This window comes from Neolamprologus multifasciatus, chromosome 7 (genome assembly GCF_963576455.1).
Source record: "Neolamprologus multifasciatus chromosome 7, fNeoMul1.2, whole genome shotgun sequence".
Lineage (NCBI taxonomy): Eukaryota > Metazoa > Chordata > Actinopteri > Cichliformes > Cichlidae > Neolamprologus > Neolamprologus multifasciatus.
The window spans coordinates 62,242,499-62,257,137 of record NC_140445.1 but is presented as its reverse complement, the minus strand read 5'-3'; the positions used below and the strand labels follow the sequence as shown (position 1 = coordinate 62,257,137).

The following is a 14,639-nucleotide window of genomic DNA, read 5'->3' as shown; positions in this document are numbered from 1 at the left end:
ATCACCGAATTGCTTCTTTGTCACTGGCGCTGGCTAGTGAAAACGTACTTACAGACAGCGTCGTATTTGTATACATTAGTCTGGGATTTAAAGTGAGTTTCTCCCTAACTTTAAGTCAGATGCTTGAAATGCAATTCAGGTCAGTAGATTTAACAAATCAACATGTATTATGTATATCTAAGGAGAAAAAAAGGAAACTACAAATTATTTTATAGTGCTATAAATCCTGGAATTGAAATATTCATTTTTCCTTTATTCCAAGTGGCCAGTAAACAAAACAATAAACTTATTTGTGCTATTTGTGACCAGTTCTCCGACCACTTATAGTGATTGATGAAAATCAATCACCACAAGTGGTCTCAGAACTCTTTGTGAAAATTTCTCCTGCTGAGCATTTCTAATATGACAAACACAATAGATATTTGAATGCATCCGGACCACAGTCAGACTTATCAGATATGACATTTAGAAAAGCACAGGATGCTTTCAAAAAAAAAGAAAAGAAAGACCAATAAACATGTAAAGCACGTGTATCCTTGAGCACTGATATGTATGGCAGAGAATAATCAACAAACACTTTAAAAGGTTAAAGCCCCTGTTTGCTTTGAAATAAGCTATTGAGAGTTTGAATTTCTCTCAACATCTTTCCTTACCATCATAATCTGCTGTTCCTCTTCTAAATGGCCATTGAGATTCATTTGACACGTGTAATGTGTCTTTTCCCAATGAAAACTATGATTAGTTTAGTCTTTGCGCCTGATTTAGAAACCTTCAATCACCTTGCTCAGCCATAAACATGAAATTACATTTGCACATTGTGTGGATGTTTGTGCCTCTGCAAGAACAAACTACGATTGAGGCCAACAGCCTAGATGACTTAAAAACTAGAATGAACTAAAGTGTGATTGGAAAGACTCCAATAATCATAATGGGGTTACAGCAGCCTGCTGGTAGTGTGGGTAATGCGCACGGTTATGTCGCTGCCACAGTTATAATTATCGCCCACCATGGCACCAACGTGATGACGTCAGTCAACATGAACCATTGAGCTCCGCTTTTTCAACCTCACCCCCACCCCAAGAACATTCTGTGTCACTGCTGTCATTACACATGCAGAAAGAGGTAATAGAGAAGCACTCTGGATGATTACTCATTCCACTTGGCAGCTGTATTTTAATACATGGAAGGACAATAACAGTCATCACTAGTCATACATTCTCTTTAAAAAAACAAGGGGTAAAAAGTGTGTTTGAGTCATTAAATATAAACTATAAATTAGTTAGATCATGCTTCCTTTGCAAAATATTAACTTCTTAGAGTTTTAAGTTAATGTCATTGCTATAAATATCGAATTTTGTCTCCTTATCCATCCGTCCAGCCATCCGTCGTCTAATTTTCTAACATTTAAATTCAAAATCTCTCATAAGAATTGATTTAGTTCTACCTGACTCTGAAGGCCACAATACAATAACATAATAATAATACTATATAGTAGGGGTGCAACGATACACAAAATTCACGGTTCGGTTTGATACTTTGGTGTCATGGTTCGATATTTTTTCGATACAAAAAAAATGTTCATGCCTTTTTAATTTGTCATTTATTAAAATTATAAATATATATTTTAACTCAAAAGTACAGTTTTTAAATTTAATGTTGCTGAAACAACAAAGTAATAAAAAAATAAATCTATCTGATCAAGAAATCACTCATCTTTGGAAAACAGAGTTTATTACAGAGAAATGGCTCTTTCCAAAATAAAAGCTATACTATACGCTTCTTCTGGGCTATATTCTCAGCAGCATATTAAACATATCAGGTCCCCATAAGGAGAATCATGTGCTAATGGCTGTCTAAATGACTCGGGTAAAGTTTGTAGCATGCGTGCTTGTTGTTTTTGTCTGCTTCCACTTGTCTTTGCACTAGGATGATGTCGGAGTAAATGTGCAGTCATATTCGTTGTGTTCCCACTAGTGCTGTCAGCGTTAATCTGACGTTAACGCCACAACACGGCAAATCTCCGTTAACGAGCTACCGCGGATCGCCCCGTGCGTGGGGCTGGACGGCCAACACGTTAACGAGCTAACTGCGCTAACACACTAGTTCCCACCCATGTAATTGAGCATTGCACGGCACATCCAACATACTGTTTTACTTTAGTCCATGACGCGCTTACCTTCAGGGTCATACGTCACATGAAAACCAAAATAGTTCCAAACGCCAGATCTGAATGAGGGTGGGGGAGGTTCAATTTGCCATGTTGCAACGAGAGCTTAACTTCTGTCTCGCTAGCTTGCCCTGCACTCAGTGAATCTGCGTTCGACTACTCCGCCTAGGCTGCACTGTCGAGCGCAGATCCACTGAGGTCTCAGCACAGACAGCATCGTCAGAAGGAAAGTTGATAAAATAAATTAAAAATTTTGTATTGTTCGATACGTATGTGTACCGAACCGAAAGCACTGTATCGAACGGTTCAATATCGATACGAGTATTGTTGCACCCCTACTATATAGGTATTTACATAGGTTTGTGGGTGAGATTGGGAATGGTGAGATGAGGTGGTGGGATACTGGCTTGCACTCACAGCAAGAATGTCCTGTGTTCAGATCCACTTGTTGGCATGTTCTCCCCAGGGCTGCGCAGTTCTTCTCCCACAGTCCAAAGACATGCAGGTTAGCTTAAGTAGCGATTTTTAAATTGGGTGTGAGTGTAACCTTGAGTGGATGTTTCTATATGTGTTAGCCCTGTGACAGACACCTTGCTCAAGGTGTATCCTGCCATTTGCCCTGTGACTTCTGGTATCAGATAAGCAAAATGCACTTTGAAAAATGCAGCAGTGTCAGCAAAGCAGGTAAAAAAGGGCCTATATTATGAAATGATGATTGTCAACAGTATGGGTTCAAAATGGTTTATATATGTTTTATAAAAGCAGTCTAGCACATTGGTAGGCTTTAAATTTAGCAGCATTCAAGTGCTTTGGTAGGTAACTGTGAGTGAAACTTTGTGTCCACAAGAACTTCACAGTACAACTTCCTTATAAACAACTTTTTGAGGAACTGCAAGTCACAAAATGTATTTGTGATTTATTATTTTTTCATTATTTTAAGTTTCAGTTCCATCACACTACTTTCAAACTGCAAAGACCATCTGCGATATTTGAAAGCAAGGAGGGCAAGAGGTTCTTTTTTTGAAGAAATGTGATTTTAGTGAAATATTGTATAAAACATGATAGACTTAGTGTTTCACTGCTATTGATTTATCTAATAAGTGAAAGATCTCTAGTTCTTGCCTGTGAGGAGATACAAATCCCTTGGAGGCAGCATAAGGAAGGGCATCATGTTTAAAAAATCTTCCAAATCAAATATGCAGAGCTACCTGCTGTGGTTACCCCTTGGGCACAGCTGAAAGCAGCTTTTCTTAATACTAATTCTCAAACTGTGGGGCAGGCGCTACTGATGGTATCAGTCTTACTCTGCATACCGTACACGTAGAAGATGAGAAACAAATTTAAAAAGAAAGAAAATGTAACACTGAGAGGCACCTACTGTTGCTTCAGTCAGTTGCAAAGTTCTTGTTGAACTTTTGTAATTTTTAAGGTTTGGAAACATTAAAACACCCATTTGTTTATCACCCATATACCGGCCATATTGGATTTGAATACACATCATATAAATCAAATAAGTGCACATTTTTAAATGCAAGTTCATAAGGGTCTTGCTGGCTACAAAGGAGGCACTACAAGCTGATGGCCTCATTTTGAGGTTGTTTACCCAACAATATTACAATTAATAGGGCATTTATTTTGTTTCTCTTCTTCATCAACTAGATGAGTCCATTGACCCCCACACAGGTGACCAGCATTGTTCAGCAGAGAGAGAGAAAAGAAATGTGGAGGATGATGAATAATAGCCCAGCTGGTCGTGTTAGCTGCAATTAGCCCGTCTGAAGTCCCACAATTATACAGCTGACACTCACAAAGCCACAATGCTGCAGCTGAATCAATACATAATTGTAATAATTATCATCCTGGTGTCATTTGTGGACGCATCCAACACACATCCACAGAGGTAGTGGCTCTTCAAGTCCAGTGTTTCTAACAAAAGGTACCTCGATACCTGGTATTCAACTCAGCAGTGATAATGAGTCAGCCCAGCTAAATGCTGCCAAAAAGGACTTTCTTTGCTGTTGAGCTACTGTACACAGTGAACAGGTGTGAGCCAAAAAGAGGAAAGAATATCTCAATCAACAAAACCTCAAAGTCAGATCATTTACAAAGTTTTTCCAAACAGTTTCCAAAACACTCTGATACCCTGATATTTACTCATTTGGACCAGGACAGGAACTATTGCAATTGTGCAGTCATCTTCTTTTTCTCATTTATCTTTTACATCCAGATAAATGACCCATTACATTCCAGCCTTTGTAATGAAATGGTATTTCTTTTCCTCATTCTCATTTATGTCTGCATGGAACTTTACGGTAAGAACACATGATGTGAAATAAGATGAAAATGTCAGATAGCCATGTTGGATTTTCTGTGTTCAGCAGTTTTCTTTTTCTTGTTCTTTAATAATTATCCTTCACACCTTTCCTTAAATTGACAGCTCTCGCTCCAGGCCCTCTGCCTCCCTTGTAGCTTGTCCTGAGTCCAAATCTGCTACCTCTGAGGGTTCTCCTTTCTCATTGCAGGCCACTTGCTTCACCTTGCTTTTTCCTCATCTTTTGTGTTTTTTGTTGTTTACCAGTCCACCACTTATTCCTGGTTCTTCCTTTAAGCCTGGTTTCCTTGTTTCCTTTCATGTGTTTTTGTTACGTAGATTTCATCATGAGATCATGAGAATTTCAATTTGAAAAATTAGCTCAATTAATCAATTGATTTTTCAATTAAAAATGAAATTATCATGGAACTATTTTGATGACTGAGCAAATTGCTTGATTTATGAAAGCATCAAATCTTGACAAATTGCTGCTTTTATCTAACTTTTGGACACATGATTTGATGAAAATCTGACCTGTTGTTTAGAATATGTTTAGACTGCATGAAAATAGTTTGAAAAGTTTGAATAGTTAGGCTTTTGTTGCTGACATGACCATAAATCACTAAAAAGTGTTTGGGGACTAAAAAGCATGACAGAGTTTAAGTTTTATTGTAACTCATGAAAAAAAGCAGAAGTAGGATTTGTGGGACCTTGTATGATGTAGATGTACAGACACTTGAAATAACAAGCTAACTCCTTAAAAGACAAAAAAAAAACAGAGGCTACTCAGGTCAGAGCTATTCCCCTTAATGATCCCAAAGTATAATGAATTTTGTATTTGGCTTTGAAAAAATGTTAGAAGCCTGATTAAATGTCATCTTACACAGAAATGCAAGAGACAAGAGACAAAATCCAGAGTGATAGGTTCAAGATCAGGAACAAACGATGGTCTGGCTGGAGAAATGGGTGGTGGAAGAGGAGAAGGTGCAAGGGGATGGCAAGATGGAGGAAGAGAAGCTTCATTAAAGTTGTGGCTGGGAGGAAGATGAGGGCAGGTTTAATGTGAGCTAAGCAGTGAACATGGCAGGTTGGCAAATAGCTACTAGTTAGTAAGGAATGGATCTAAGAACTGGACAGCTGGCAGGTGGACACAGAGTAGTTATGAGCTCGGTGAGGCTCGCAATTAGTGGTCAAAGCATGAATTAGATCAGAGATGTAGTGAAACAAGGATTACTCAGCTGGCTGAGTCAGCTTGACCTGGTTAGATTCACCCTTAGCATTAGTGTCACTTATGCTAACTGAAAGATCTGGTAAATAGTGGAGAGTGAAGTTAGTGCATATGTGCACAGGGACTTGATTAGTGGCTGTATGTAAGTTGACTGGATGAGCAGTAACAATGTCCTGTTAGAAAGAGAGACAAAAGAGGGGACTAAGAGTTATCAGGGAAGGGAAAACTGTAGAAAACAATAAGATCGAGGGGAAGCTACTGCCATCGGCACAGAAATGGCTAGACTACACCATATCACTTCAAAATTAATGGCTAGAAATAATGCATACTATATGTCAGAGCCAGGCTTTCTGTTACATAAATAGCAGGGGAAATCAAGAGTGCTTTCTCTCTATGTGATGTCCAGTGGGCTATGGTCTTGATAAATTGTGCTGACACAGGAAGCAGACATTTGGAGGGAGGAAAGGCATGGATATCAGTTTATCTTCATCCTGATTCAGCCTGTAGCTCTGCTGTCCTTCCCCAGACACGCTGAATTTGGTTGTACTTAAATAAACTCGGGTTTTATCTCTAGTATTTTGGAATACAATTCTTCTCCGGAACACTCTTCTCTATTTCGAGCACCACGATACTTCATTCTCTGAGCTACCAAATTCGTTTTTTTACACTGACATGTACTCCAAATGTTTTTTGTTTACTTGCAATTTTAACACATTTCTTTCTTCACTTTTTTTAAATAGAACTTTTAATCGATATCACATCAAGTAATCTTTTTTGCAGCTCTTATAATTTACAGTTACATCTGGAATTATGTAGAAGGTGATGCTCTTAATGAGTTTGGCTTTGTATGTCACCAGAACAGATTTCTAATTAAACAAGTGAGATGTAGATGAAATGTAGAATTTCTGCATTAATTAAACAGGCTGAACAAAAATATATTGAAGATTTAGGAATAACAATTCTTATACACATATGTCTGTTAGCACTTCAAATATAATTGAACAAACCATCATATATTAAAATGTGTTTTAAATACTGGATTTCTAAAGTCTGAATCCCACTCAGATAACCAAAGAAATGTGTTTCACGTCCTTTCTCTAAATTTGATCCTTCCTCTCATTCCAGTAATGATTGAACTCAGTTTCTGCTATCCAATATATTCTCTTTCAGAGTTAGCCTGAGTTTTTATTTATTTATTTTTTATTATTGAAAAAGCTTAATTGATTTCTGTTCTTGAGAGGGATCACTGATCATTGGTTTGCCTCTTCTGCTGAGGCCTCTGTATTTACTTTAGTGAAGTCAGTACTTGAACACATCATCCTCTTGAAAGTATTCTTTACTTGAATTAATGTAAGGTAGTTTTCACTACCATGGAAGTGATCACGTGACCATACACCACTGCTTTTTTGTGCTAAATCCATATCATTTTGTGTAGCCTAGCTCACCAAAGTTTTCTGCTTTTCACAAGATGTACCAGACTGTTAATTTCAACACTTCTAATGCCCCAGCTATCGCTCTGTTGGATTTTCTTTCACATACAGTATAAATATTGCCTATTTCACTTGCTTTGATGGGTTTTTTGAGGATTCAAGGCAGAATACAATCCTTGCAATCATTTCCTGACCTTTTACCTGCTTAATTTTTAAGTTATTAATGAATAAATAATTTATATGTGTACATGAAACAGCTTTACAGTCATTTGTTCAACTACTTTTGGCCCCTTGTAAGTGTAATTTGCCTGAAGAAAGAATTAAACCACATGAAAGACATGGATGGAAAAAATAGCATAAAATTATTCCTATCTCTGGATAAATGTCAACCTTATGTCTATTGCCAAGTCTTTTGTGTCATGCCTTTCTAAAAAGGTCGTGATATAGAGGAAAAAAATACATAACTAGCTTTAAAAAAAAAAAAAGATACACCAATTTACTGTTTCTATGCAGAATTGTAGGCTCACACAAAGGGAATGGTAGTATCTATCGTACTGTCTGTTTCAGGTTTCTTTACTTCTTTAGACTAGCTCTCCTTCAATTAAGGAAGCAACCTGCATTTTCTGCGCCCAGGGCAACATCAGTGCTCTTTAGCATTTTGAGCCTGTGTGTTCGGGTTTAAGTAAGAGTCACACTGGGGCCCCACCTGCCTCCTCTGCAGCCTTGTATGGTTGCTGCTGTGAGAGCAAGTGGCAAAAGGTCCACAAATAATCATTTTACCTCTTCTTGCCTCTGGGCACTGTACATCACTCACAATCATGTTAACCCCTAAAGTCGTCAGGCAAAAGCGGTACAAATTCACTTGATGTGGCTTTTGCTGAGGTAAGAAACAGAGCAGGCAAAACAGGAAAACAATGCGTTGTTCTTTTTCTCTTCTGTCTGTGCATGTGTTTCTTTTTCCTTTTTTTTCCAAATGAAATCTAATTTGTGAGGAGCTGTGGAGATTGGATTGAGCTGATAAAGTGACTTAATTTTCCACAGTTGACTTTTCTCTGGTCTAACCTTTACGTAAAGCCCTGAGGTCAAAGCTTAAATTATGGTCTAAAAATGACTACAGTGTATCCAACTGCTGCTTGAATTCAACACACAGCTTCACCTTACTCATTTAAAGTTTAATGACGCAAACAACTTAATTAAGAAAACGGTATATTAATTTATTCATACAATATACCAAAGCACATTATTGCATTTTGCAGTTCTCTTACTTCTAATTTTACCCTAATAACTTGTTTGCCTTTTTTACCTGCCAAATTTCGAAAATATAAGAGCATTTATAAAGGCCAATGAGAATGTGCCAAACATCTGCAAAAAAGAGCTCTGTCTCAAACTATACAGCACGCTCCAAATTGGGACGAGACTGATAGATTCTGCGCATTGATTGATTAGATTGAGATTAGCGTGTTTGACGTCAGAAACGGCAAACAAATGATCCCATAAAAAGGGGAAACCTGCGTGGTGAAAAAAAAAGAAAAGAAAAACTGTGGGCACACAGCACCGACTGAGAGGTTTAGAGAGCGCCAAAACCATACTACCACTTCTGCCACAGAAGCTAAGTCAATACAGACTGAAGATGCCGCTTTCAACCAGCTCCACATCCTCCACAAAGAGCGTCCGCAGAGCAGCGTCCGAGCTGGAGAGATCTGATTCCATCACGGTAAGAAATATTTTAGAAAACACAAGTTTGTTTTAAATTACAAACAGAAATCTGTGATTGTCTGTCGAGTCATTTGTTAAAAAATCACGGAAACTGTTGTATGGCACAAAGAAAACTTGGCAAGACGTTCATTACGCAGCGTCGCTGTCTGGCGCACATCTCAAACGAACAGCTTCCCAGGAAGGAAAAACAAATCCTGCACGTTTCAATTTTACAGTTGAAATCTGCTAAAATGTGTGCTGTGGTCGCTATTTACTCTTAGATATGTCGTAAGGTTTACCTTGATTGCATTGCCGATCTAATGCGCATTTGGAGATGTAAAACGCACCCATCAAATATCAAGGGAGACATCCAAAAAGTAAGCAAAGCCCATCAGTTACGTCCATGTGGTGTCGTGTCTGTCTTTTCTTACTGTCTTACAGTTAAATCGTAACAAGCAGAACTTTAATTTCTCTCTTTAAAACAGTCTCCAAGATTCGTCGGTAGACGCCAGAGCTTGATCGAGGACGCGCGCAAGGAGAGGGAAGCAGCTGCTGCAGCGGCAGGGGCTGCAGAGGCCAGTGAACAGATAGTGTTTGAGGAGGACGATGGAAAAGCACTCCTCAACATTTTCTTTACTTTAAGAAACTCCAAGCCACCTGCGCTGTCGCGGACACTCAAGGTTTTCGAGGTAATCCATCACAATTTATTCTAATAGAGTTCTAAGGTGTAACTAAATATTTTAAAGATTTATTTTGATTTATATGTGACTATTTATTTTGTTTGTTAATAATTAATTTATGAATGCTTCATAAATTCACACTAAGCTACTGGATTTGCTGTTTTGCAAAGATTCCCATTGGTCGGTATTTGTGTATAGTTGGTAATAATACAGTTATAAACACTTGCACTCTAATATTGTAGCTATGACCCATTTTCTGGTGAGACAACAGGGATTCAATAAGTGTGGGAAAATTAAAACCGGTTTTATAGTAGGTAAGTAGTCAAGATTCACAACAAGGTAATTGTAAAATGTTTTTTATGTTAGTGGAATATAGTGGATATGTAAAGGTTGAATAATATTTTATTGGCTATTCTTAAAGTTGGTTACACATTTTAGTCACACAGAAGTACCGAAAAAGGTCATGGAAGAAAACCATTTGGAAAAAAAAAAATCTATGTGTGGGTGGGGCGGGGTGGGGGGTTATTCCATGTTTTGAACAGGAAAGTGTGCATCCAGAATCAGTTATTGTGCTTCACAAATACTTCTCACCTCTGGATCTCTGCTACCACAGTCACATCTCAGCTTGCTGACTGTATTTCAGACATTTGAAGCTAAGATTCACCACCTGGAGACGCGACCATGCCGGAAGGTCAAAGACACCCTTGAGGGCCTGGAGTACTTTGTCCGCTGTGAGGTGCACCTCTCAGATGTCAGTACCCTGATCAGCTCCATAAAGAGGAACGCAGAGGATGTCAAAACCACCAAAGAAGTCAAATGTAACTGATGAAATAATTGTGAAACATTTTAAATAGTCTGTAGAAGTGAGCAAAAAACAGAACAGTTTATTTTTTTTCGCCCTGTTTTCTCAACTAGTCCACTGGTTCCCAAAGAAAATTGCAGATTTGGATAGGTGTCATCATCTGGTCACCAAATTTGATCCAGACTTAGACCATGACCATCCAGTAAGTAATGACATTGCCAAGAAGAAGAAATAATTGAATAGAAATAGCTGTCATTACTGGGTTTGTTACAGAAAATGTGATCTGTGTTTGGTATATTTGATTTAAACAGGGCTACACAGATCCTGCCTACAGACAGAGGAGGAGAATGATTGGTGACATTGCCTTCAGATACAGATAGTGAGATGGGCGTTTTCCTAAATACTGCACACACAACCATAAAAAAATAGACATAAAATTGAAATGTAATAATTGTGTGCATATGTTTGTCCTCAGTGGGCACTCGATCCCCAGAGTGGAATACACAGAGGCGGAGATTGGCACATGGTAAGGGGCCCTTTCACGCTAGTTTTTAATATTGATAATATAAGATATGAAAAGTTAAGTCTGAAGTAGTGAGCACAAAATGTTTTTATCTATTAAAATACGGTTCATTGTTATGTTGTTTTACTGTCGACACATTGTGGTCTACCCACCAACCAATGAGTCATTTGCATATGATTTGTCTTTTATGGATGCTTCGGTAAATTAACTTCAGATGGAGGGTGTCACGAGGATAAACTTGAGGTGACAGCTCGAGCTTGTCTGAATAAAAAACATATCCATAGCCTGAGAACAAAGTGTTGTTTGCAAGTTAATAGATGTTTATATTTTACTTGAACAGTTTAGGACAAAAAAAAAGACACTAATGAATGAATTTAGTCACCAGACCAAGTAGAAAAATTATAGCAACGTGCTTTTTAATAAGATTTATACGATACAAGAAAAACAGCATAATAAAAAAGAGCTCTATAAATATGATGTAAGAAATAAATTGCTTGAAATGGTTAAACATTGCAGGATAAATCCAATTTAAACACTGTTAATTAGCAGGCGCATAACACTAACCATAACTCTAAAACTACACTGCAGTTTTGCTTATTTTCAGTTTTTCCAAGATTTTGATTTTAATAAATGAAATCTCAATTTTTATGTAATTAAATCTTGATTTAGGCGAGAAGTATATTCAACCCTGAGGGACTTGTACACCACCCATGCCTGCAGTGAATACCTTGAGGCTTTTTGTCTCCTAGAAAGGCATTGTGGGTACAGCCCAGACAACATTCCCCAGCTGGAAGATGTGTCACGCTTCCTCAAAGGTAAAAATGGGATAAGACAAAATGAAAAGAAAAGATACGTAAATACAGACGCTTGGCTAATGTCGACTCCACCTATCAGGGTTTGATTCTCTCTCTCTCTTTCTTACTGTCCCTTCACCACCATCCCCCTGAACACACATGCAGAGCGCACAGGATTTGCGCTGCGTCCAGTGGCGGGCCTGCTCTCAGCCAGAGATTTTCTGGCCAGTTTGGCATTCCGAGTGTTCCAGTGCACCCAGTACATCCGACACGCTTCCTCCCCCATGCATTCCCCCGAACCGTGAGTACTACTGTGACTCTTTCGGCTTTGCGCTTCAACTAATTATAAAATATACAATCAGAAATAACTCCATAAAAACAAATGCAAGTGAAATTACACATAGCATCTGCTAATAGCAACAACAATTCATATTAAAAAGCTGCCATATGCAAAAGCTGTTTTTCTTCAGAGAACAAGCTTGCTTTCATTCTGTAGCTGTTATGTAATCAGATTGAATTTCCAGTTTGTGATCATAAAGTCTGCATCCAATCAAACTGAACTGTGTGGTGTTTTTCATTCAAGATCAAACATTGTCGTGAATTGAAATAACTTTTGCTTTCTCTTCAGTGACTGCGTCCATGAATTACTGGGCCACGTACCCATGCTGGCTGATCGCACTTTTGCCCAGTTTTCACAGGTTAGTGCTGCAAGGATTAGCAGCCTTACAGATCATTCAGTTCTTTTGTGCTATTTAGCAAGAACTGATCTATTATTTTCCACAGAACCTTGGTTTGGCTTCACTGGGGGCGTCGGATGAAGATATTGAGAAACTGTCCACAGTAAGACTTTTGTCTTCGAACACAAACAACACATACAAACTGTATAAATATTACTGCGGTGAACACACATGCTTCGAGCACGAACTAAGATACATATCCCATATAGTAAACAATGGAATTAACTATTGCTAAAATATCTTTCAAAATGCATTACTTTGGACATCCTCTTGTCTAAAATCTAACATGTAACTAATGCACTGATTGTCCATACTTCTTCTCAGTCACCTCCTTTCTGTTTTTCCATCAGCTGTACTGGTTCACGGTCGAGTATGGCTTATGTAAACAAAATGGTGAGGTGAGGGCTTATGGAGCTGGGCTGCTTTCCTCTTATGGTGAACTTGTGGTACGTTCAAACGTTTTGTTTTGTTTTTCCCTTTAATGCAGCACACACGGACAGCTGTGAGCTAATTCTCCATTTTTTTTTCCAACTTCCAGCACTCTCTGTCTGATGAACCAGAGACAAGAGAGTTTGATCCAGAGGCTGCAGCAGTGCAGCCCTATCAAGACCAGACATACCAGCCTGTTTACTTTATTTCTGAGAGTTTTTCAGATGCCAAGGAGAAATTCAGGTACTGCTCTTTATCGTACCAGACGCACACATACATAAGAACGTACAGAACTGCTAAAAAAAATGTAAAAAAACAACAACAACGAAAAACAACAAAGAGAGGGGTTATTTGAGGACGAGGTCAGAGAACAGCCAGCCAACCCCCGAGGCCACAAACTATTGTAGGTCAGCCATAGCAGCCAGAAGACAGCTGTTCCTAATGTAGTCTTCCTTACCGAGGCGAAACTCTGGAGTTTTATTTGGCAAACAGATCAAATGCTGCCCTGCAAAACAAGTAGCTTAAGTGAGTGTTTTCACAATATTCAGCCTCTAGTAGAATGCAGCACATGACATCCCCGACACACTGGATGAGAAAATACCCGCCCTGGAATGTTTGAAAGAGCACAGAGAACATTGTGAGCATCATTACATAGGAGTGTTTTTGTTATGTTGTGGAATCCACAGTCTCAATAATTTGCATGCATGTACAACATGGAAAATTATAACACAAGGACAATTTGCAGGCTTGGTTGCTTTAGTCCATACTTTCAGTTGGAGCAAAAAGACAGATTTGAGATCTTTAAGTTTCTGACTTCTTTACATCTTTACAATTTCGACCAGGGCTTATGTAGCTGGCATCAAGCGTCCCTTCTCAGTCAGATTTGATCCATATACCTGCAGTGTTGAAGTACTGGACAACCCAGCGAAGATCCAAGGAGGCCTGGAAGGTGTGAAGGATGAGCTTAAAGTGCTGACAGACGCCCTAAGTGTGCTATCGTGATGATGATGCGCTGTCTTTCACCATCCGCCTGTTGTTTGCTTTTCTCTCAGCTGAGTCCACGCTGTTGAAGATTGCCAATGTGTTCATATTTCTGTGCCGTACCTGCTGTGTGAATCTGAGTTTTGCTTGTTGTGGTTGGCTGGTTGGCCAGCGAGGTTGCAACCATTAAAACCTCAAAACTCAGCGCTGACAAAGTATCCAAAGATCTTAAATGCTCGCATTTGTGAAATGATGGGGTTTTACTGACTGGACCATTCATGCTTTTAAAGTTTGTTGTTTGAGAAATGTGTCAAATCTAGAGTCACATCAAGGGGAACTCTGATAATGAATGTATTAAAAGAAGACTATATAAGTATGGTATAGATATTTTGAAATTAAAGAATTATAATGGTGTATATTTGGATCGTTTATTTTATTTAGGAAAAAAAAAATCTGTAACTGCTCTGTCAAAAGCTTTATTTTCCAAATATGTGAATTTAGCATTTGAGTAATTAAATCCATGGCTTTCATATGCTGTTCTTGTCTTGCATTGTGTATTTTATGCTGGTTTCGTCTTGCAGTGTAAATGCATAATAAAAAAAGGGGGAGGGGAGAAAAAAAAAGTTTCTATGTAATAAACTATTGATTACAAACTGTCAGATAATAAAGAACTGCAAATTAACATTTCACTATCGTTTCTGTGATTTATCAAGTTTTTATTCCTACAGTTAAACTAAAAATATAAATAATAGCATTGTATTTGATAGGTTTTTGCTCTTATTGCTGATGGCAAAACCTAGAAATACTTTGGCATGAATTATTATTTAACGACACCTGGCTGCTTCTTGCTTTACATTTGTCT

The 14,639-nt window shown here is 38.3% G+C and overlaps 1 protein-coding gene across 2 annotated transcripts; it reads left to right on the top strand.

The window, feature by feature from the left end:
• Positions 1-6,734: 6,734 nt before the first annotated feature.
• On the top strand, positions 6,735-14,615 carry th (tyrosine hydroxylase). 2 transcript variants are annotated; one of them, XM_085168230.1, is made up of 14 exons: positions 6,735-8,850; positions 9,113-9,208; positions 9,317-9,520; positions 10,155-10,329; positions 10,427-10,515; positions 10,625-10,692; positions 10,789-10,839; positions 11,506-11,651; positions 11,796-11,931; positions 12,259-12,328; positions 12,414-12,470; positions 12,718-12,813; positions 12,906-13,039; positions 13,639-14,615. In XM_085168230.1, the coding sequence occupies exons 1-14, from the start codon at positions 8,767-8,769 to the stop codon at positions 13,796-13,798; spliced, it is 1,566 nt and encodes a 521-aa protein (XP_085024356.1). In that variant the 5' UTR covers positions 6,735-8,766; the 3' UTR covers positions 13,799-14,615. The 2 variants fall into 2 exon arrangements, with proteins under 2 accessions (XP_085024356.1, XP_085024355.1); XM_085168229.1 differs by lacking the exon at positions 9,113-9,208 and having other exon boundaries at positions 6,737-8,850; positions 13,639-14,588.
• The last annotated feature ends 24 nt before the right edge of the window (positions 14,616-14,639 follow it).

Bases quoted from the DNA above. Each gene is read 5' to 3' on its own strand.
- th (XM_085168230.1), top strand. From the start codon at position 8,767: ATGCCGCTTTCAACCAGCTCCACATCCTCCACAAAGAGCGTCCGCAGA. The intron at 12,471-12,717 runs GTAAGACTTTTG...TTTTTCCATCAG, and splicing joins ATATTGAGAAACTGTCCACA to CTGTACTGGTTCACGGTCGA. The intron at 13,040-13,638 runs GTACTGCTCTTT...AATTTCGACCAG, and splicing joins GATGCCAAGGAGAAATTCAG to GGCTTATGTAGCTGGCATCA.